We start from the raw sequence: 21,646 nt of genomic DNA on the forward strand, positions 1-21,646 counted from the left end.
AGCATTTACAGCAGCCTTATCTACAGCAGCAGCAAGGCAGAAACAATTCAAACATTCATCAATGGATAACCGGGAAAATGAAATGCGGTGTAGCCCTGGATCCACCCATCCATGAAATATTAGACAGCCGTACAGAGAAACAAAGCACAGTCACGTGCTACCCTATGGGTGAACCCTGGAAATATGACACGAAGTGAAAGAAGCTGGCCACCAAACCCCAAATATTACAGGATTCCACTTATATGAACAGTCCAGAAGAGGCAAGTCTATACAGACAAGAAAGTGTCTCAGTGGTTGCCTTGGGTTGGAGGAGGTGGGGGCTGACAGCTGCAGGGTCTGCTTTCTTCTGGAGATTCTAATATTGATTGAGGTGATTGTTGCAAAAGTCTGGGGGATACACCAAAAAAACACAATGAATGAATGAATTCTATGACATATAAATAGTATCTCGAAAAGTGGCTACTTAGGGGCACCTGGGTGGCTCAGTTACTAGGCATCTGCCTTCGGCTTGGGTCATGATCCCAGCCAGGGCCCTAGGATCAAGCCCTGAGTTGGGGTCCCTGCTCGGTGGGAAACCTGCTTCTCCCTCCCCCACTCCCCCTGCATATGTTCCCTCTCTCGTTGTCTCTTGCTCTATCAAATAAATAAATAAAATCTTAAAAAAAAAAAGATGCTACCCAAACAATTTATAGACATGACTGACTGCCTATCAATTGGAAACAACTACAGTTTTAAAGAATAATAAAAACACGAATATCTTTATTATATAGAGAGCTCTGGTCAGCTAATAAACTGTAAGCAGCCCAATTTTTTAAATGTGCGAAAGGACTCACAAAAGAGGCAACGCAAGTGACTAAAGGCATATAAACAAATATTCAACATCTCTAGAAATCAAAGGCATTAACCCCCATTGAAGAGTAACAATGCAGTGTTGGTGAGGGTGCCGGGAAATGGGCATGCTCTCACCCAGACTCTCAGTTTGCTTGGGACAAAAGGGGTTTCTCAACAAGCAGGACTTTCTGTGCTAAAAAGGGAAAGTCCTGGAGCGCCTGAATGGCTCAGTCACTTAAGTGTCCTCCTCTTGGTTTTGGCTCAGGTCATGACCTCAGGGTCTTGAGATCAAGCCTTTCATTGGGCTCCACACTCAGCCCAGAGTCTGCCTGAGATTCTCTCCCTCTCCCTTTGCCCCTCCCCTCTGCTCCTGCACTCTCTCTCACTCTCCCCCCCTCACCAAATAAAGTAAATAAATAAAATATTTAGAGTACGGATCATAAATCTGTACAGCCATTCCAGGGAGTCATTTAGAAATAGTTATCAAGAAGCTTTTTTACAAATATATACTTTCTGGCTTGGAATTCTACTACCTGGAATTTATTCTCATAAAATTCATTCAACAAATATTGGTGGAGGGTCGAACATGTATACTGGATGATGCCAGGGGATACCAAGATATGCCTATAAGTATTTTTATCTCGGGGTTTCGTAACAATGAAAAGTTGGAGGGGTGCTTGGGTGGCTCAGTTGGTTGGGCTCCAGGCTCTTGGTTTTAGCTCAGGTCATGATCTCATGGGTCATGAGGTCAAGCCTCCGTTGGGCTCCCTGCTCATCGGGGAGTCTGCTTGAGATTTTCTCTCCCTCTCCCTCTGCCCCTCCTCCCATTTGTGCTCACTCTTTCTCAAATAAATAAATAAATAAATAAATAAATATTTATTCATTCATTCATAAACAAATATCTATTTAAATATTTAATATTTAAATATTTATTTAAATTTATTTATTTATTTATTTATTTATTTATTTATTTGACAGACAGAGATCACAAGTAGGCAGAGAGGGAGAGAGAGAGAGAGGAGGAAGCAGGCTCCCCACTGAGCAGAGAGCCCGATGCGGTGTTCGATTCCAGGACCCTGGGATCATGACCTGAGCTGAAGGCAGAGGCTTTAACCCACTGAGCCACCCAAGCGCCCCTCAAATAAATAAATCTTTAAAAAAAAAGAAAAGAAAAGAAAAATTGGAAACAAACTACATGTTGAACTACTGGAGATCATTTAGATAAACACAATGAAATACTCTCCAAATGCTAAAAATGATGCTGTAGAAGAATATTTATTGATATGGAAATATGGATACACCACACATTGCTGAATAGAAAAGAAACAAGTAAGAAAGTTGCGTGCACCAGTAACCCCAATTCGCAAAGTAGATACTCATGTGTATAAAAAAATGCCTCACAGGATACACCCCAAAATGTTAACAATGTTTGTCTCTGGGTGTTGGGATTAAAAGTGAACTTCATTTCCTTTTTCTGCTTCAACTGTATTAAATGTTTTCATCATAATAAACACGAATCGCTTTTGTAACAACACGACAGAAGTCAACTGCCTTTAAGAAACAAACCAACACCTGTCATGCCTCCATTGGTAGAAGCCCCAAGGAGAGGGGTTCAGAAAGTCAAGTCTGTGTGCAGGACAGCTACCATGACTGACTGAGTACCTTCTGCATGCCAGGACTTCACATAGCCCATCCCCTCAAGTGCTCCCAAGAATCCAGCGAGATAGGGGTCCTCATCTCATTTGACTGATGCTACCTACCACTAGGTAGACACACAGATGACACCTAACATTAGGTAGGTGGTAGACATACAGGTAGACACAAAGATGACACCTACCACTAATTGCACAGCTACTAAGAAGCAAAACTGGGTTTGGGCCTAGGCCCCTGCCTCTACCTTAGCTAGGTGTCCTTGTTCCTGAGGAAGGGCAGAGAAAGGTCCTGAGCTAGTAGGCCCTCTGTCCTGTAGGCCCTTGTCTGCCGTCCCCGCCGACCGTCCAGGAGGCGACAGAAGAACAAGTTAGCAAGGGTGGGGACACCAGCAAAGGGAAGGCGTGGCGTTAGAAGGCCCACTGGCAGAGGTCATGGCTCTGGGCAGACTGGCCCGTACTCCTCGCCTGCTGGGCGACTCTCAGGAAGCCCAACCACATCCGGCCCCAGGAGTTCCCAGGCTCTGTGCACACCCAGAGGCAGTGAGAGAAAGCCTCCCAAAGCCTGCAGCTTCCCTGCTGAAACAGCAGGGGCAAAAGAGCCTGCCAGGGGAGACCTTCTCCCTAGGCCCAGCCACTGCTGGCCAGTCCATTCCCGCGGGGCCTCCTCTTCTGTTTGCGAACAGGGTGTGAAGGATGATGGCTCCAGGACCCTCCCAGACCTAAATTCTCCGAACCTACGGCCCTTCCTCACATAGAGCCTGGCAGGAAGAGGAAGGGGGGGAGGCGCCCCACCCAGCTCCCAAAGGATCCCCCCTCCTCTTCCCCTCAGCTCCATTCCCACCACTATTTTTAGAACAGAGCACAGGGAGCATCTCCACCAGTCCTGCCACGCTCAGAGCCCCAGGTGGAACAGCAGCCCCATTCATTATGCTCCAGCAGGAACACACCAGGAATTTATAGACCAGCCAGCCGACTAGACAACCTCTCCCCACACCATTAGCCAGGCCGTTTCTCAATATTTCCATTACAGCCCAAAGTGGTGACTGACTTTTTCTAATGACAACACAGCTGAGTGAGACAAGAGGGTGTCTCTAGGACATCTGTGCCCTCCCCCGCCCCCAACCTAGCCGACTCTTCAAAAGTCACAGAAGAGGGACACTGGACTAGAAGCTTATTATGGGGCATAGTTTCAGTTCTAACACCAACTGCTTGGCCCTTGGCCAGGTTCTTGCCCCTCTCTTGGTCTTGGTTTCTATAAATCAGCTTGTTCATCAACCCATCTTGGGTGGGAGGAGGGAGAATTTTCAGTTCCCCATTCAAAGGTTCAGTGGTTCCATCAAAACTCCAGTCATTCATAAAATAAACACTGTACTCATTGGTTCTTGGGTATGTATTGAGTTGTGTTCCCAAGGTCTATCTGAGAGTTGATGACAGGTCTCAGAATGCACTCTCCCACTGAAAACTCTGTTTTAAATGGTGGTCAGCTTCTTGGGCTAGCCTACTTAACCCTTAATGTTCTTCCACGAGGAGCAACAGCCGAAAGCTATCAGAGAAAGTCATTCCCATTTGAAAGACACTGTTTGGGGAAATTTACCTGGAATAGTGTTTGAGTGAAAGAAGATATACTTTAAAGGCAATGAAAAATGTCAGGGGTGACTTCTGGGGAAGAGTCTGAAGGAGATTTCTGACCACACGAGAAACGAAAGGTACTGAGTATTGATTACCACAAATTCCACTTGAAAGTCAGCATAGGTCATAGACCCAGTCATGGGAAAGGTTAAAGAACACATATATGTGAAGTTCAAACAAGAGTCTGTGAGTAGAAAGGAAGAAGGAAGAGGTGAGGATTTGGGGTTGGAAGCTCTTTGTACTGGCTTCCTGGGGGCCAGTCTGGAAGGAGGCACCTTTGGGTGGGAGGAGGCAGGAGTGTGTTCATAATTTGTGTACCTATGTTAGGTATCCCTTCCAGTACGAGATCTGTAAGTATATCGTGAGTACATGATGAATATTAACCACACATTAATGTGAATATTAACCAATATTGAATATTAACCACACATTTGCATATACCCACCATGCATACACTCTTGTTCCAATGTGAAGACCAAACTGTCTGTTTTCTTTCTCCCTTTAACCTGCTACTAAGAGTTCTGAGGCTTTGAAGATGACTCCTGGAGCTCATCTAGACTCAACTGTCTCACTTTTCTTGGTAAAGAAGCAGATAATCAGAGAGAGAGAGTAATTTACCCAAAGTCCACAGTGAGTTACCGGCAACATCAGGATTTGAACTAAGATCTTCAGAATCCTATTCAGGTTTTCTCTGAGGGCAAGAGTTTCAGTGAGAGGGGAGCCCCACAAATCTGGGGAAGAGAACCATGGGAGCAGCTCTGGTCAGTTCTCCTTTATCTCTGAGGATGCAAGGAGTCAGCATAGACTATGGTAGTATCCATGACCCTGAAATGAACCTGGCCAGATTGTTTAGTAAAACATGTGGGGATCCAGGCTCTGCTCTCACCAGATGGAGGCACAACAGAGAAAGTTCTCAGCCAAGACAGTCAGGAGCTTTGGCTTGGCCACTAACTTGCCCATGACTATGGCCAGGTCACTTTCCTGGTTTGAGACTCAGTTTCCTTATTTAAATTCTAGAACATGAGAGTCTCAAACCATAGGACCCAATTCAATTCTACAACATCTCCTGAGTGCGTACCAAGAATAGGGCAGTAACAGAAAAAGAATTAGACAAGATAGGACGGCTACTGGCTGCCAAGGAGCTCACAGTCTTGCAGAAGAGACATATCTGCCTAACGCACTGTTAAGGGTGAATGCCATGGGGGCACAGAGAAGGAAGCAACGACTTCTGATGCGCTTTTGATGCACGTCCGAGAATGATGTCTCTGGAGAGGGTCTGAGCCCTAAAGGTTGAGGACTGCAGGGGCCGCAAAGAGGGGCAGGCAACCATAGGTGGAATAGCTGAAATACGAATGCACAGAGTTCAGAGAAGGGTTGAAATAATCCAGGGTGGTCAGACTGGAGGCACACAATGAGAGTAGAGGGTACCCAGTGAGAGCCTTGAGAGCCAAGCGGAGACCTGGCCTTAATTCTAACAACAGCCTCCCTCATGGTCTGAAGCAGCTTGGCTGGTCTGTGATGGCTGGAAAGCAGTAATGCAGAGCAATCCAAGGGGCCCTGGCACTGGGCCACCACGGTCCAATCCTCGCCACCCCCGCTGTGTGACCTTGGGCAAGTTTCTTAACTTCTCTGAGACTCAGCGTCTTTCTCTACCAGCTGGGTGTAAGGAGAATAGATGTGTAATGGGGATAATGAACCTCATGAGGGCCGGAGTGAGGATTAAAGAGACAACACAGATCACAGTGTACATACTCACCCGACCACCCCATGTTATCATTCTGCCCTTAAGCCAAGGATCTGGGAACAAGGGCAGGATGGTGGCCCTGTTCGGAGAAAGGCTTGAGGGAAGATAAGGTCAAGACAGTATGGAGGGTCAGGTTGTGCTGTCTTCCTTAAGAGCTAAAACAAGGGGGCGCCTCGGTGGCTCAGTGGGTTTAAGCCTCTGCCTTCAGCTCAGGTCCTGGGATCGAGCCCCACATAGGGCTCTCTGCTCAGTAGGGAGCCTGCCTCCCCCTCTCTCTGTGCCTGCCTCTCTGCCTACTTGTGATTTCTGTCTGTCAAATAAAGAAATAAAATCTTTAAAAAAAAAAGGGGGGGGGGGTAAAACAAGAAGACCACCATGGCAGAGGAGAAGGGCAAGATGGCGAAGCTGGCAGTCTGTCCAGAGCCAGATGGGCAGCAAGCAGGGGAGAGGAGAAGGCTGCAGAGACTGGAAAACACTTGAGCCATTTAGGGAAAAGAGCCTGCTTCCTCAGGGGAATGTCTGAAATCCAGTCCAGCTGATTCCCAGTCACTTGGGGTTGAGATTTAGAACTAGTCAATTAGCAAAATCTGGGCCCAGAGTGCAGCGCTGACTCGCTCCCTGCCCTTGACGGGGCTCGGGCCAAAGGCCTATTTCCAGGACTCAGGTCCTAAACCTGTAGCTATCCCCTTCTGCCTTTGGCCTCAGTTCCATTGCTGCTGGGTACCCAGTACTGTGTCGGCTGATCCTCTAGAATGCCAGAGTCGAAAGGGAAAGGGCCGTTCAGCGACCGTTCCAGCGCCCCCTGACAGCCTGCCTTCAGGAACTCTCCCTTGTCCTTCATATCAAATCTGGTATGAAGCTCTTGCGCTTTTCTGGGCTACCCCTTGGACACGTGAACTCTGGGAGCTTAGTCTCCACTGTGCGGAGAATAAGATTCATTTATCCTAAGGCATCTCCTCTAGAGCTGAAAGGGCCACGGCTTTCACACGCACGATATCATCCTCCTGCCTCTTCCGGAAGGAGATGATTGATTTCCCTGCTTCCGCCCGCAAAGAGCAAGCCTCTGCATCTGGGATGAGCAGTGGGTCAGATGGAAAGGCCCTGGCTTGTCTTGCCAGCTGTGTGATCTGGGATAAATCATTTAACGTCTCTGAGTCCCAGGCCCTTTTACCCGTACAGTGAGGCTGCTGGTGGTCTGGGGAGATAATGCCTGGGGACCCTGGCTGCCACCCTGGAAGGCCCCGCTGTCCCTGTGAGGAACCCTCCCAGAGACGGCCTCCACCCTCACTCTGCAAACCCCACCTGGGGCTGTGTGAGAAAGGCGGGCTTTGGTGGATGAAAAATGTTTAAATAAAAGATTAAAAAAAAAAAAAAACCAGACAAGACATACATAAAGAAATGTCCTTATTTCCAACAGGTCCCAGCTCCCAAAGGGTCAAAAGGCCAGGCCAGCAGAGACCCGGCATGGCTCCTTCCAGGAGAGACAGAGTTTCAAAAGACCCAGCGCCTGAGAACTCAGAAAACATGGGATCCGAGGGTGTGAGGAGAACTTAAAGGATCACTTTGTATTCAAATCGCACAGATGGCCTTTTTAACAATAAATGGTTTGCTCCCATCCTCCCGGCTCCCAGGCCCCAGACACCAAACGAAGACAATTGGACCATCAGGAAAGAGACCATTGTGTAGGCTTCTTAGCATGATTTATGTGGAGGGCGGGGCCCAGTCGTGTTTCCCGTGATTATGACTCTCAGATGCCATTTCCATGGCATGTCCATCATCCCGGGCTGGGACGGCCAGGGACACTGAAGAGCAGCAGCTGCTCTGTCCTGTCTCATCTTCTCGAGCCCGTGGAGCCCAGGGCATTGTTTCATCCATCTGAGAGGCAGAGCCTCAGTGGTGCTGTGGCTCCCCACGGTCCCCAGATGGACAGGCCCGGGCCCTCCAGGAGCTGATGTTTGCTCCCCCAGCGGCTGGCTGGGCCTAGGACCCCAACGGGAGCACCAGTCAAGTCAGCAAGTTGTCGGGGACAAGCTGGGAGGAAAGCCCTGTCCCCAGGGCTCCGTGATGTGTTCTGATTCTCCATTTCCCGGTGGCCAGAGCTCCTGTCCTCGGCAACAGTCTGGGGGGGGCGGAGGTTGGTCACCAGGTCCTGGGGAGTCGAGCTTGCTGCCTTTCCAGACAGGCGATCCTCCCGGGCCTCGCATTCCCCTTAATGTTATTTTATAAGGGAATCAAATGAAATCCAAGTGCAGCTTGCTGTCTCTGCTGAGGCAGCTGCTCAGCCTCTCAGAATGAACGCTGCAGGCGGAGTCTAGGCCCCCAGACACGGGTATCGCCAGGCCGCGAGGCCCAGCCTGTTCCCCTGCTGGGCTGGGACATCGGCACGGTCACTGGCAGATACATGCCATCCCCTCTTCAAGAAGTATCTGATCTTGCCTACATGGGAGGTGAGGGACATAGCATTCCCTTCTGGACCATCCTTCGTAGAGTTCAAGTGGCCACGGTGCTAAACAACCTCACCAGGCACAAGAGCCCTCTCTAAAGACACTGAGCTCTTACAGGACATGACACAGAGACCATCCAAGGTCCAGGGGCTTCTCTGGCCTGAGCCATCTCTCCAGCTTCTTTGATCCCGTTTTTCTATGCAAGTGATTGTGGTCCTACATATATCTTTTGTGTCCGACCTGTATTACTCAGACCTGTGACCTCTGACTTCCCTCCCTCTAGGTCTTGGCAGTTAGAGAAGGGTAGGAGAGCTGTACAAGCCTGAGCTCCAGGCCGTGACCAGGCTGGGCTCTAATCACTCACCCCCAACTGGTCTTCCTTTAGCTGAGCCACACCTAGCCCCAGTCCCTGAACCTTGGGAGCTCTGCAGAAAGCAAACCAAATCTGTTTCTAGAGGACTGTGTCCCAACTTCCTGTTGGACCATTCAGCACAGGATGGGCAATCTCTACTGAGGCCTGGGGGCTGTGAACCTTCCCACCTGGGCCAGGCGAAGCCCCAGCTGTTCCCACCTTCCACGGCCATTGCTAGAACTCAGCACTTTGCCCACCCAGGCCCAGCCAGGAGGAGGCTCTGTGAGGAAGGCTCCAGGGCTCACTTGCATCACTGAGAGAACAAGACAAAGTGGAGGAGAACAAAGGCGGATGGGGGCCAGGGAATTCTCTCCTCTCGGCCCAGAGCCTCCACTGTATCCCAAGGTCTGGAAAGTCACATATCTACCTCCCCAGACTATCCAGGACAGGCCACCACAGCTCTTCACCCAGAAGACTGAACGGACCCCTTAACTGATCCCTTTACACCCACTTGGGTGCCTCCTTGGGCTCTCTGCTCTTCTAGAAATGTACCTGAGCCTGTCCCTCTCTTGAAAGCCTTCAATGGCTTCCCACTGTATCTAGAGTGACATCAGCAAAACATTAACCACCATGGCCCTGCATGATCTGGCCCCACCCACCCTCCTGGTCTGCCTCGTCACGCAGCTCCCACCACACTAGCCTTTGCCGGCCCCAGCAGGCCAAGGTCTTTCCCATTTCAGGTACTGTCCCCCATTTGCCTGGAACACTGCTTCCAAAATCCTTGACTGGCTAACTCCTTTCTGGCCTTCAGGTCTCAACTTAAAAGTTATTATCCCTACCCACTGACCCCACCCCCCATAGCAATCTAAATAATATTCTCTCTTAAGGGAATCCTTTTCTTCATGGATGATCAGTTTGTCATCTTGTGCATGCATGTGCGTGTGTGTGTGTGTGTCTGTGTATCTATTTAACACTCACTCCCCTACTAGGACTGGTATCTTGATAAGAGCAGAGACCATATCCACCTCCTTCTCCACAGAATCCCCAGGTCCTAGCCTAGAGCCTGGCATAAAGTAGATGGCCCCCAAATATCTGCCGGATGAAGGAGTGAATGAATGAGAACAGATGAAGAAGTGATTGCGTCGAGACGTCTTCTGGCAGCGGAGGCTGATGACATTGCTCTCCAGCAGGGCTGACCTCCGCCAACCTCTCCTTTGCCCCCAAAGGAGGCACCAGCACCACGGGAAGCCCAGATGCTCTTTCTTCTCCTTTCTCGTCGTAGAGAAAAAGTTGGGAGTCTTCTCCATCTGGGACTTTCTGATGCCAGTCGGCACGTGCCCACAGAGCCTCTCACACCACTGTGGTCCTTCTGAAGCCAGTCCACACACACACCCGTGGGGCCACTCCCTTCAGATGACCCTAGGCCCACCATCTTGGTCCTCCGTTTTGGGTCCAGTTGAGGTGAGGTTACTGTGTGGTAGGGGATGCCCAAGAAAGGGTTAAGTTGCCAGAAGCAGAGTCCCGCCCTTGGGTTTGCTCAGCCAATCAGAGTCTGTCCTGATGAGGTAAAGCTTCTATCCTGGGTAGCATTGGTTGAGTTGGCCGCCCCCATCTCCTGCTGGAGGGAGCCATAGGGGTGGAGTTTCTGTGGAACCAGACAGAACTGGAATTAGCTCGCTGCCTACTCAGGCCAGGGCTGCCTGTCTCCAAGACCTGCCCCTGTTCCTTCCTAAGGTGCTTGGACAGACCCTGGCATCTCCCGGGTCCCGCCTCTAGCTGACCAGTGGAGATGACAAGGCGTCCCATCTGGGAGAAGGCTCAGAGCCAGAGGAGACTCGGGAGGCCTCAGTTTCCCTGCCTGGGCCCCAGAATACAGCAGCTGGTTAGCAGGCAGTGACCTGGAGCACGCATCCCATGTGCTCAGAGCAGCAGCGTTCAGCTTCAATAAGCAAGGCCACTAGACGAATCTTCCTATATAAACATAGCTTTCAAGTGAGAACAAGAGCGGCTAGTTCACAGAGCTCTTCTTGTGTGCACATGACACGAGCTTAATCGTCCTGAGAACCCCGTCAATCCGTCCACTTTCCTGACGAAAACACTGAGTCTCAGCGAGGCTCGGTGCCTCTCCTGAGCTCATAGGGTGGTCAGAGTTTCCGCCTCCCATATCACTTGCCGGATTATTTCTGAGCAGTCTGTTGGCATATCTGTCTCTGCCCCTGGACTGCGATCTTGCAAGGCAAGAGCGTGGCGGATCCATCTGTGCATTCCCACTGTGGAGTCCGGGGTGCACCCCGAGAACGGAGCTGTTCCTGCTGCCCTGCACCCCTCTCCTACCTGATGGCCATCGGCAGCCTGCTCTCCTCAGAGGCTTCCCCTGGCCCAGGCCCGTGCTGTGTGCATGGTGGGGGCTCAGAGGAGGTTCCCAGAGTGGACGCTGAATGTGCGGCCCGGACCCCGCCAGATGGCTCTCAGGACCCCAACAGGCTCACCTTTAAACTGTGGCTTGCCATTCCTAGTCGCCTCTGCCCAGTGAAAGGAAAGTTCCATAGGACAGGTCCCATCCATCTCTGGGACCCCAAAGGACCTGACCCAGTGTCTGACACAGAGGAGTCATCTGTTTTGTGTGTTTGATTGAATAACCAAAGAAAGATGTACCTATTTGCCCCTGTTGGCCCCAGGCAGGACTACCTGTGAGTTATTCTAAATTAGAAGCATCTCAGCTTCCCTCCCCATGGGGGGCAGTCTAGTGAAAGTTATCCAAGGCAGAAGAAAGGCAGGTTCCCTCTAGGAATCCATACTGAAGTAAGGAGGGAGAGTTCTGATGAGAAAGAAGGTGTGGGGAGCGGAAGGAAGCTGGGTCTTAATTGTACAGAGAGAAGGAGAGCTCACATGGGTGACCCAGGGCAGCCTCTTCCCTAACTGCAGGCAGCTCCAAGGGAGCTGGAGAAAGGCATAAGAGCCCTCAGAGAAGGGGTACAGGCTGGACACTGCCTGCCTCGTTGTGTCCACACTGCCCCAGTGGAGGGCCCCAACCCCAGCTGCAAACCACAGGTGCTCCAGGGACAGCACAGAAAGCCTGTGACTGCCCCAACAGACCCAGCCCCTACAGGCTAAGTTAGAGTTCATGGGCAATCCAGTCCTATGGAAATCTATAGGGCAGGGTTCCCTCATGGAGACTGCATACTCCCAGGCCCTCCATGATAATCTTCCCTGGGAAGCTTTCAAGACCATCCCAAAGTTCAAAGAGCTAGAAAGAGCCACCTGACCAATGCACGAGGAGGACCACTGAGGAAACTGCTGCAGAGGTCACACACAGGTGGTGGCCCATCGGTCTCTCTGTTGTTCTTGGAATCCATCTTCTTCCACCGCCCTCTGCCTTTCCCAACAAGCATTTCATGTTCAGGACGTCCCATTTACGGTTTACAAGCTTGGGAAGAACTTCATGTTCCTTGAGGTGTATGAGGGGTCCCCCCCCCTTCCAAGGGATCAGCAAACACAGTTGAACAGGGTGGAGAAGGGGCAGCATGGGACTCCGGGGAGTACCCGCTGCAAACCCTTCTCTCCCCAGAGAGGCATCTGGGGTGGGGCAGGGAGCAGCCTGGGCAAAGGCTGCCCTTTTGCTGAGGAAGGCGGAAGGCGGAGCATTCTCAGAAAGAATAAAGAAAAGGCATTTAAAATAAATAAATAAATAAAGGCATGCTACTCAGGACCGATTAATCAAGCAGGACTCTTTCTGCCTGAAAAGCAAGAAGCTGGGGCCTAAGCTCTGCCTGGCCTTCCCTCTTCTCTCTCCCTGGAGGTCAGCAACCTTAGCAGAAAGGCTGTAGCCTAGCCCTTGGCAAAGATGTTCCTGGTCACCTCTGAGGCTGCCAGGACCTGGTGGACCTGAGTGCAGGTGGTTGACCAGTGGGCCGGCTGGATGGCCACCAGGCCAAGTTGTTAAGGTTGCTAGAGTGCTCCTGGAACTCCATTGGCCTGGAGAAAATCATATTTACCAGAATTTTTCTCGGGGAGCTTTTTGTAATGGACCAGAAGGAGTAAGTTGCTAAGACTCTTCAAGTGTGTGTGGTGGGGGAGGTTGGGCCTGAGACCCCAAGGGGGCTTCCTGCCTAACAGAAGGTGCTTCTATAACTCCCTTCTTAGGATGATGGACATGGGGTTGTGCAGGGCTACTGCAGGGTTTAGTTCTCAGGCAAGGGGGCAGTTCTAAGGTTGTCCCAGTGCTCTTTCTTTACCCTTTTCTCCCCAACACACAGCTGCTCCAGTAAACACACATTTAAAGAGTTTTGATTTGAAAAGTTATCTAACTGTTGCCAGCCCAGGGCACTCTAGGTCTTGGCATGGCCCAAAAGCTGGGCCCTAAACTCTGGGGTCCTTCCAGTGTCCACCAGCCAAATCCACAGCCGGCAGGGCCCAGAGCCTGTCTCGGAAACTCGGACTACCTTCAGCCACTCACACTGCCCTCCCAACCGGAGATGGAGAGACCACCCCAGGCACCGAGAAGACAGTTGTCAACACAATGTCTGCAAACACTGAAGTTGAGGCAGAAAGAATTCTTCCCCGTCACCCACCAGAAGGAGCTAAACCCAAAATATAAGAAAGCTGGGGGAGGGGAGCATGAGTTCAACCATGAATCATCCCAGGGACTGCCCCAGTGCAGAGAATGGCCTGGTTTCTGACCATGACCAAGCCGGGATCAAGAATACCAGGCAGCCTACAGCGTCATCGACAGGTCTCGGATCAGCAGAAGAGCCTGACAATGGGAGAGTAGCAACAAGGAGCTGGCTGGGGTGGGGAGCCCGGCAGTGCAGTCCCCACCGCTGTGGTTGAGCGAGCGTCCACTGCGTGCCAGGCACTGTGCCAGGAACTGCATCTGTACCATCTCATTTCCCTCTCCCAGCAACCCTTTGAAGGAGGAACTGTTGTTCCCAGATGGGGACACCAAAGCGTTGAGCAGTAGCGAGACTTGCCCAAGGTCAAGTGACTTGTCAGCCAGTGGCAGAGCATGAGTCGAAGTCCATGCTCTTCCCACTGTCCCCCTTCATCAAGTTACTCTTGTCTCTGGCTGGTATAAAACAAAATAACTTCTAAGTCTGAGATGACCAAATTCTCAGACTGTTACTCCCTTCATGAGGGAATAGCCGCGGGGCTGCTATCCGCCACCACACCAGGCACGGCTGCCCAGAGGTCCCCTGTCCACAGCAAGCTCGTCCCGGCAGCCCCCGCCGTGAGCCCGCCAAACGCATGGGGAAGAAGACCCAGCCGCCAGCTTTACTGGCTCATCCTCTCGCCCCGAGCCAGCGGACCACCCACTCAGATCCTTCCGCAGCCAACCACACCAAACCCCCAAACGGCCAACACTTTCAGGAGAGAGAAGTCACCTGCGTGATTCACAAAGGGGAAATACATCTGTGCCCAGTGGCTGGCCTCCGGCTGACAAAGAGGAAGGCCATGACCTGGCTCCCATCCCCTCCACAGGCACTGGACCGACTTCGGGGCACCCATCTCTAGTCAGCGCCAGCAGGGAGGCTCTAATCTTCCCCGATGCTCCAGCTGGCGGGCCCCTCATCCCCAGCCAACTCTACTCGGCTCCACTTGGCCAGGGTCTGCATCAAACCAGAACAGCTTCCCCTGTGGACATCGCCTCCCAATGGTACCAGCCCTTGGCCAGCATCAAACATTCAGTGCGCTACCCCTAGGCACGACCTACCCCATGGCAGAGGGGGCCTCCCTGCCAGGCGGCAGCAGAAGGCCAACCCCAATTCAACCTGGCCGGAGGCAAACCATCTAATGGAGCCGAGAAGCGATGGCCATGCTCCCTTAGGCGCCGTTGCTCTACCTGAGCCAAGCGGAACCCACTCAGTGGACCCCGTGACATGCCAAGAGGGAGAGAAATTCAAGCACCGGCCTCCCTGCCAAGAGCTTGTTGCTCAAGTCCAAGTCCTAAGCTGGAGCTGGTCCCAGGCTCAATGCAGAGGCTTGAGGGTCTGGGCTAGGGAGGGGAGGCCAGGCAGCCAGGGCCACGGCCGCCAGCAAGGCCCTTACCTTGCGCTCCGGAGGTGAAGCCGTGAGCTGTTGCTGCTTAGCAATGTTCTCCGACAGGCACCAGCACACTCTCTTCTTCTGCTCCTGTGAGTGCGCTTCCAAAGTGAATAAGCACTCTGCCTTCTGACGTCAGGGCAAACAGAGGAGAGGATGGTCAGGGCTGCTCCCTGGTTCGGGGGCTCCCAGGCCCAAGCCCGTCCCCGGATTCCAGAGGGTGAGGCTGCAGCAGGGAGGGGAGGGCCAGCTAAAAGCCACAAATGCACACTAATCCCCAGTGACATCGAGGCAGCCCGAGGAGCAGGGAAGCTGGATCGGGGGCCAGCTGGCGAGCGCGCGGTGTGTGCCCGCGGGTTGTGTGTGGGGGGAGGCGTTAGTTCCCAACACAGTGGAGGCCTGTGGAGAGCCACAGGACAGAAACGGTGAGGTCACCCCCGGGGACAGGCAGCACAAGGCGGCAGCTGGGGGAACACATGGGGGACCCAGAGGGCCAAGGTCTCCAGCCCTCTGATGCCCTGTGGAGTCAGGACCCCACCTCCCGCTCACAAAGCCCCCCTCCCCCCGACCATGGCGCAGGATCTGATCACAAAGCCCAGGTTAGATGGGCAGTTGGACAGATATAACAACAGAACTCAAACAGAAACTCAGGTCCCTTCAGGAAGTCTTTGGCAGGCATAGTCACGTGGCCACACCAGTGCCTGGCACAGGAGCTGGGTCCGACCCGACCTGGGGTCTTTCAACCCAGCCAAGTGCAAGGACAGACACCAGCATGGCCACTGCTGTCATTCCCATCCCGCTTTGCCATCTAACCTCGTCAAGTGCCATCTCATCCCCCCAACTAGACTAGAAAATCCTTCCAGGAAGGCCTTTTCCATCTGGACCCAGCACAGTCCTTGGCAAGTAATGGCCTCAGTAAGCTCTGGCTCCTGGAGAGACTTCCGGGATGAGGTCAAAGCCAGGCCAGCTTTGGCACAAGCATCAGGGCGCTGCCGAGACCCAGGGAGGTGGCTCTGGGGAGCTGGAACATGTTGGGGGGGGCAGGGTGAGGGTGGGTTTGGAGGCAGCCGAGCAGGCCCAGGGCTATCATGCACTCTAGAACACTCTGGTCAGGGGACTGCAGGCTCTTTCCGACTCCACTGGAATTTGATTATAACCTCACAGGGCTGTGATTACATGAGCTCAGCCAGGGAGCTGAGAGCAGGAGCTGGATGGCTTGGAACTGAGAAAAAGACAGTGTTTCTACGCGGTCCTTCCTCATTTTGCAGTTGGACAGGCCTGGCTTGAATTCCAGCTTTGCCACTTCCTACCTGTGGACCTCAGGAAAGGCTGTCAAGTGGGAAGGCCTATGGTAACAACATCACCCCCTCTCAGAGCTCGTGAGCGGGTAAGTCAGGAGAACAATCGGAGGCCTCAACAGACAGCAGCTACCGTTGTTATCATGCCACACTTTGCTCATTTAATAAATATTTATTGAGTGCCTGCTACATGTCAGGGACTCTACTAGGTCCTGGATATGAAGAAGCAAATAAGAGAGACTGAGCTCTGGCACTCAGGTTGGGGCAGAGACAATAAACCCATAAACAATGAAATAATATCATTACTAATTGGGAAAAGGCCCAAAGGGAGAGGTGCTGCTTGAGCCTGGTGGTCGGAGAAGGCCTCTCTACAGGGGCAGCTCTTGGGTGAAGGCTGGAATACTAAAGGCCAGCAAGGCAAGCGCTTGGGAGAAACTGTTCCAGGCAGAAGGAACAGCACATGTGAGGGCTCTGAGCTGAGAGGGTTACCAGCAACATCAACTACCAAGTGCAACAGTCTCAATTCTGCCACTACCCCGCCAACCCTCAGGGATGCCACTCTTGGGGCGGGGCCGGCTCCCATGCTAAGTGTTCCCAGAGCACCAGCCACTCCTCTCCTGCCCCAAAGTGCTCAGAAGCTGATCTTCCTAAATGCATCGGAGGGAAGAAATCGCCTCTCCTTAGCTTCAGGGAACTGGGCGGATATGGGGAGGAAATCCTCCCACTTAACAACAGATTCCTCCACTTCTCCGAACCCCCAGCCCACTGCAGGGCAAGGACAAGCCCAGCAAAAAAGACCCCAAGATTCCCTGGAGGGAAACCAGCTAGGGCAGGAGCTGACCCGAGGGCCCTGTGTTCCGTCTCATCGTGTTCCCCTGCCAGGTGAGGGGAGAGGCAAGGACCCTGGTCCTTTCCAGCTTAGAAAGGCCATTTCTCCACAAAGCTGGCCCTGCCTTTACCTAGCTCTTTCGGCTTCAGCAAATCCCTTAATCTCCCAGAGCCAGACCTCCTCTTCCCTTTCTGTGCCAAAGCAGGAATTCTGCCTTAATAACAATTCATTTTATCTAACTCATTTTTAAAGAGAATTTTCCCACCCATCCATGCTCTCATTTTCACCTTGACAATCCCACGAAGAGCTAGAGAGGGCTTAGATGGTTACTCCCAATCCAAGGAAGAGGAAAACCAAGGCTCGGAGTGGCTGAGGGCCTCCTCCACCTCTTAATGCCAGTGAGCAGCAGAAGGAAGGCTCAGAGCCTTGCAGAAACACGCGTTGAGATTTGATTCCCCCAAACCCAGGAGGCCCCCTCAGAGGCTGCTGGGATGCTGAGGGCTGGCAGGAATGATCCTCCTTGCAGACTGGGCCCTAAGCAACCCGAGCATGAAGGCCTTCAAAGAGCAATGCCAGCCAGCGGCTCTCAGAGCAGCTACAGAGCTCACTGGAACCGTTTCGTACTATTCCACACTGCTCTGTGTTCAAGGACAGTGGCCCCTTCCTACGATACAGAAGGAGAGCCTCCCCTCACAGTGACAGGGGTGCCAGGGTCCCCATCTTGAGACACCCCCCGACATGCCATACCCCTCACAGCACTAAGTGCGTAACCAGTGGGGTCTCAGCCCTTCTTCCAACAACCTTGCCAGGTAGAGGCTGTGATTCTGTCCATTTTACTGACACCCACAAGAACCACTTCCTCTTCCCTACCCTGTGGATAATCTCTTTTTAGAAAATCATACTTCCCTCTGCCTGGGATGATGACCATATGACCTGATTCAGCAGGAGAGTTTGAGGCTGAATCTCTGGTCCTGAGAGCTTGAAGCGGAAAGCCTCCTAAGGCTAGGGAATCCAGAAGCCTTCTGAGCTACCAAAGACCTAAACCCAGGCCTGGCCAAGGGTCAGGGGTTGGCTGTCCTAGATGGGCAAACATCTGAGGGGCTCCTTGCTCCCCAGGCTCTTCTCTAGGTGCTTTGGAGGCTGGTCTGGTAAAGAGAGAATGCACAGAACCAACTCCCTCCAGGGAAGCTGAACTCCCATCTGCATACATCTATCCAAATCAGGGACCCCACTGCCTGCCTGAGGGCTCGATATGAATGTTCTCTCTTAATCCCCATGTGATTTAAGGCACTGCTTCTGATGCCACTGCACACTGAGCCCTCACATACCAGAATCCAGGGCTGAGGCACTAAGCAGCCTTGAAGGCATCCTCACATCACTCACCCAGAGACAGGGCTCCTGATGGGGCAGTACTGGGCCTGGGCCTCTGCATTCAAACATCCTCAAAACCAACCAGAAACCCAGGTCCTCCTGGCCTCCTTAAAAACCCTGTCTTGCCTTACCTCCTCGTTCTTGAACCAGTATTATCTTTGTAGGAACCAAAACCCCTTCTGCTACTGTTTGTTCACTCGCCTTGATGAACCTCTCTTTTAGTTCTAATGACCTGATGACCCAGGTAGGAAGGAAAGGCACAGCTGTTAACCATTTTTCAGACAAGAACACTGGGGCTTGGAGAGGCTAAGTCAGCGGCCCCAGGAGACCTCAGGAAAGGAGAGTCAAAGTCTGCCTTCTGCCTCCTCCAGAGCCTGTAATCTGACCACATTTGTATAACTCTGTGTGTACATTACAAGGAACATGAGATATTCCTCTTAGCTTTCTTTTTAAAAGGTCAATAAATCATTAGTGATGTCTCTAATGGAGAATAAATGAATACGAAAAGCTCTCCCCCGTTATGAAGCTGACAATAATAATAATCCCATTTACGGAGCACTCACCGTGTGCCAGACTCTGTGCTAAGTGCTTTGGTCAGGGTATCTTATTGAATCTCATTTAATCATTACGACAACCCTGCCAGGTAGGCCCTGTTTCAGCCTTGTTTCAGAGAAGCGTATGTGACTTGCCCAGATCACTCAGTTAGGAAACGGCAGAGCCAGATGCAAGTCTAGGACTTCCTAACCCCAGAGCATAGACTCTTCAATGAATGGAGCGCGGGATCAGATTCTAAGCGAACGGTCCTTGACCAACATGCCCTTTGTCCCAGGGACCCCAGTGCCCTCAAGATAGCAGGGGGCTGTATTGGTCCCCTGGTTTTGCAGGGGCTGAGGGACACCTGTCCAGGAGAACAGAGGCCCCAAGGCCGAGCATTGCCTAGGACAATCCCACCCAGGACCTACTGTGGGGAAATACCCAAAGCTGGGGCCAGCCAGGCAACTGAGGCTTTCTGGATTTCACGGAAAACCCTTCAAACTCCTGACTCTCTTGCCTCACTTTCTTTTCCAGGAGCCACCTGCGTGTTAGACAATGAAGATACACCACTTGTCAGAAGGTCCCATGAAGACGTGAGTTTGGGGCTCCCCCTGGGATCCAAAACCAGCAGGGCAAGCAGGACAAGCAGGCACCCTGGCTTCCTGTTTCAGATGTGCCTCTTCCCACAGCCTCTACGGAGAAAAGAGAGGCCTCTGGCTGCCTGTGAGCTTGCATCTTCTAGCCCCTCTGGCTCAGAACTCCTGGCACTTTAACTGAACTAAAAGGCCGGGGATCAATACCCTTTGGCAGTCTTTGGAGAGCCGGGAGGTCCCAGGTCCCTGGAAGCCAATGAGCAGAAGTGCTTTTCTCTGGGCCACACAAACCAGCTGGCAGGAAGCTCTCCCCGGCATTAAAGAACCTGAAGCTTCATCTCAGGCCCTGCCAGGGAGAACTGGAAGCCAGAGGGGCAAGGCTGAGGGGCCAAAGCTCTGACTTTCCCCAGCCTTGTTCACAGCTGCTAGGCTGTTTGCAGAGCTCCATGGACTTGAATCCCCACTGGCTCTGCAGGGCCTCTGCCAGCTGCTTCCTGGGCCTGGTAGAGGAGTGCCAACATGGGGCAGGGGGAGACATCAAATGCCTTCCTGGCCCTCGGGTCAGGGGGCAGCCAAGGTCCCCAGCTCAGCTCGGACAATGCCTACTGCCCTTTGGAACTCTCTGCCCTACCGTGAAGCTAACTGGTCAACTCTGTCTTCTCCCCCAGGCATCTGGTCCCCACAGGTGACTCTCTCGGAGGCCTGCACCTCTTTTCATGGCCAGGAACCAGAGGAATGATTTTCAGTCATAAGCGACATACACACTCCTTCTCAAAAGGGTGTATTCCTCTTGGCCAGCTAGTGTAGACCATGCCCTACCCAGAGTGTCTTGTCCCACAAGACTGGCCAGTTCTCAGAACTGTTAGGAGGGACGGATGTAAGCAGAGGACAGAAATGGGGTTAATGAATCCTTGCTTGGAACAGATACTGCCCCTGCTCCTAGGAGCAGACATGAGACTGGGAACAGAAAATCTGCTGAAAATTTAAGAGTCTGGATGGCTCAGTGGCTCTCAGCCTTTTCATCACCACAGACTTCTGTGATCAAACCCTTGGTCTGACGATAGGGATCTCCCAAACTATATCAGGCAGTAAGTGGTTTGCCTGATTTTGTTTAACAAAGGCATAGCACTGCCCATATGTGCTTCTGATCAGACCGAGACAAGCAGGAATACCAGTCACACTAAGTGAGCATCCTTCCAGCCCCAAACACAGATGCTTAATGTTTTCTTTAGCCTGCATTAGGGGGCCCAGGTAAAGGTGCAATTACCTTCCATCCCTTTAAAATACTGACAAGGGGCGCCTGGGTGGCTGAGTGGATTGAGCCTCTGCCTTCCATTCGGGTCATGATCCCAGGGTGCTGGGATCGAGCCCGGAGTCGGGCTCTCTGCTCAGCAGGGAGCCTGCTTCTCCCTCTCTCTCTGCCTGCCTCTCTACTTGCTTGTCATCTCTGTCTGTCAAATAAATAAATAAAAATCTTTTAAAAATAAAATAAAATACTGACAAGATGCTGTAGGAGGGGTCATGGGTGGGACTGCCTGGAAAAAGAGGAAGAAGGGCCGGCACAAGAATCAGGGCAATCTCCAGAAGAGAGACTTCCAACCAAGTAAATCAGGTGAGGCATGGGTATCAGGCCACACACCCTCACGATGACTCGGCCAGGTGCTGGAGACCAGGGTCTCCTGAGTAGGGGATCACAGTGTTCTTCTGTCCTCTCTAGGCACTTTTTAAAGATTTTTTTTATTTATTTGACAGAGAGAGAGAGAGAGAGAGTGAGCACATGTGCACAAGCAGGGGGAGCAGAGAGTCTGACACAGGCTCGATCCTAGGACCCCAAAATCATGACCTGAGCCAGAGGCAGACGCTTCACTGACTGAGCCACCCAGGCATCCCCCCTTCTAGACCCTTCTGTGCCCACTGCTCCTCCACACAGAGGTGAGAGGCACTGAGGCAGGGACTGCTGTCCCCATTTCACAGGGCAGCAACCCTGCCCAGGACCACGGTATGAGAGGCTACGGAGCCTGGCCCCAGAGCCCTGCACTACACCCAGACCAATGTCTTCCCACCAGTGCCAGGCCACAGAGCTCTCTGTGGATCTAGAGGCAAGGACTCACCTCTGCTAGATACAGCACACAGAACTTCAGGTCTTCTGAAGAACCTTGGAGGGAACAAAAGTGAGACTTGAGTTAAGGTCGGCCCCAGAGACCAAGCAGCTTGCCCTAGCACCGCCAGCTGCCTCGTCCAGAAGCCTGTAGGTGGTACCTCCTGGAAGGAGGAGAAGGAAGAGGCAGGCACAGGGGACGGGGAAATCGCTGGAGGAAAGCCCACTAAGT

The 21,646-nt window shown here is 52.3% G+C and overlaps 1 protein-coding gene across 1 annotated transcript in view; it reads right to left on the reverse strand.

Moving 5' to 3' along the window:
• RGS3 (regulator of G protein signaling 3) overlaps positions 1-21,646 on the reverse strand; it is a 120,457-nt gene that overhangs the window by 39,479 nt on the left and 59,332 nt on the right. The window contains 2 exon segments of the mRNA XM_032307723.1: positions 14,698-14,820; positions 21,428-21,471. Of these exon segments, the coding sequence (XP_032163614.1) occupies positions 14,698-14,820; positions 21,428-21,471 (167 nt within the window).

Source organism: Mustela erminea, chromosome 12, assembly GCF_009829155.1.
Source record: "Mustela erminea isolate mMusErm1 chromosome 12, mMusErm1.Pri, whole genome shotgun sequence".
Taxonomy (NCBI): domain Eukaryota; kingdom Metazoa; phylum Chordata; class Mammalia; order Carnivora; family Mustelidae; genus Mustela; species Mustela erminea.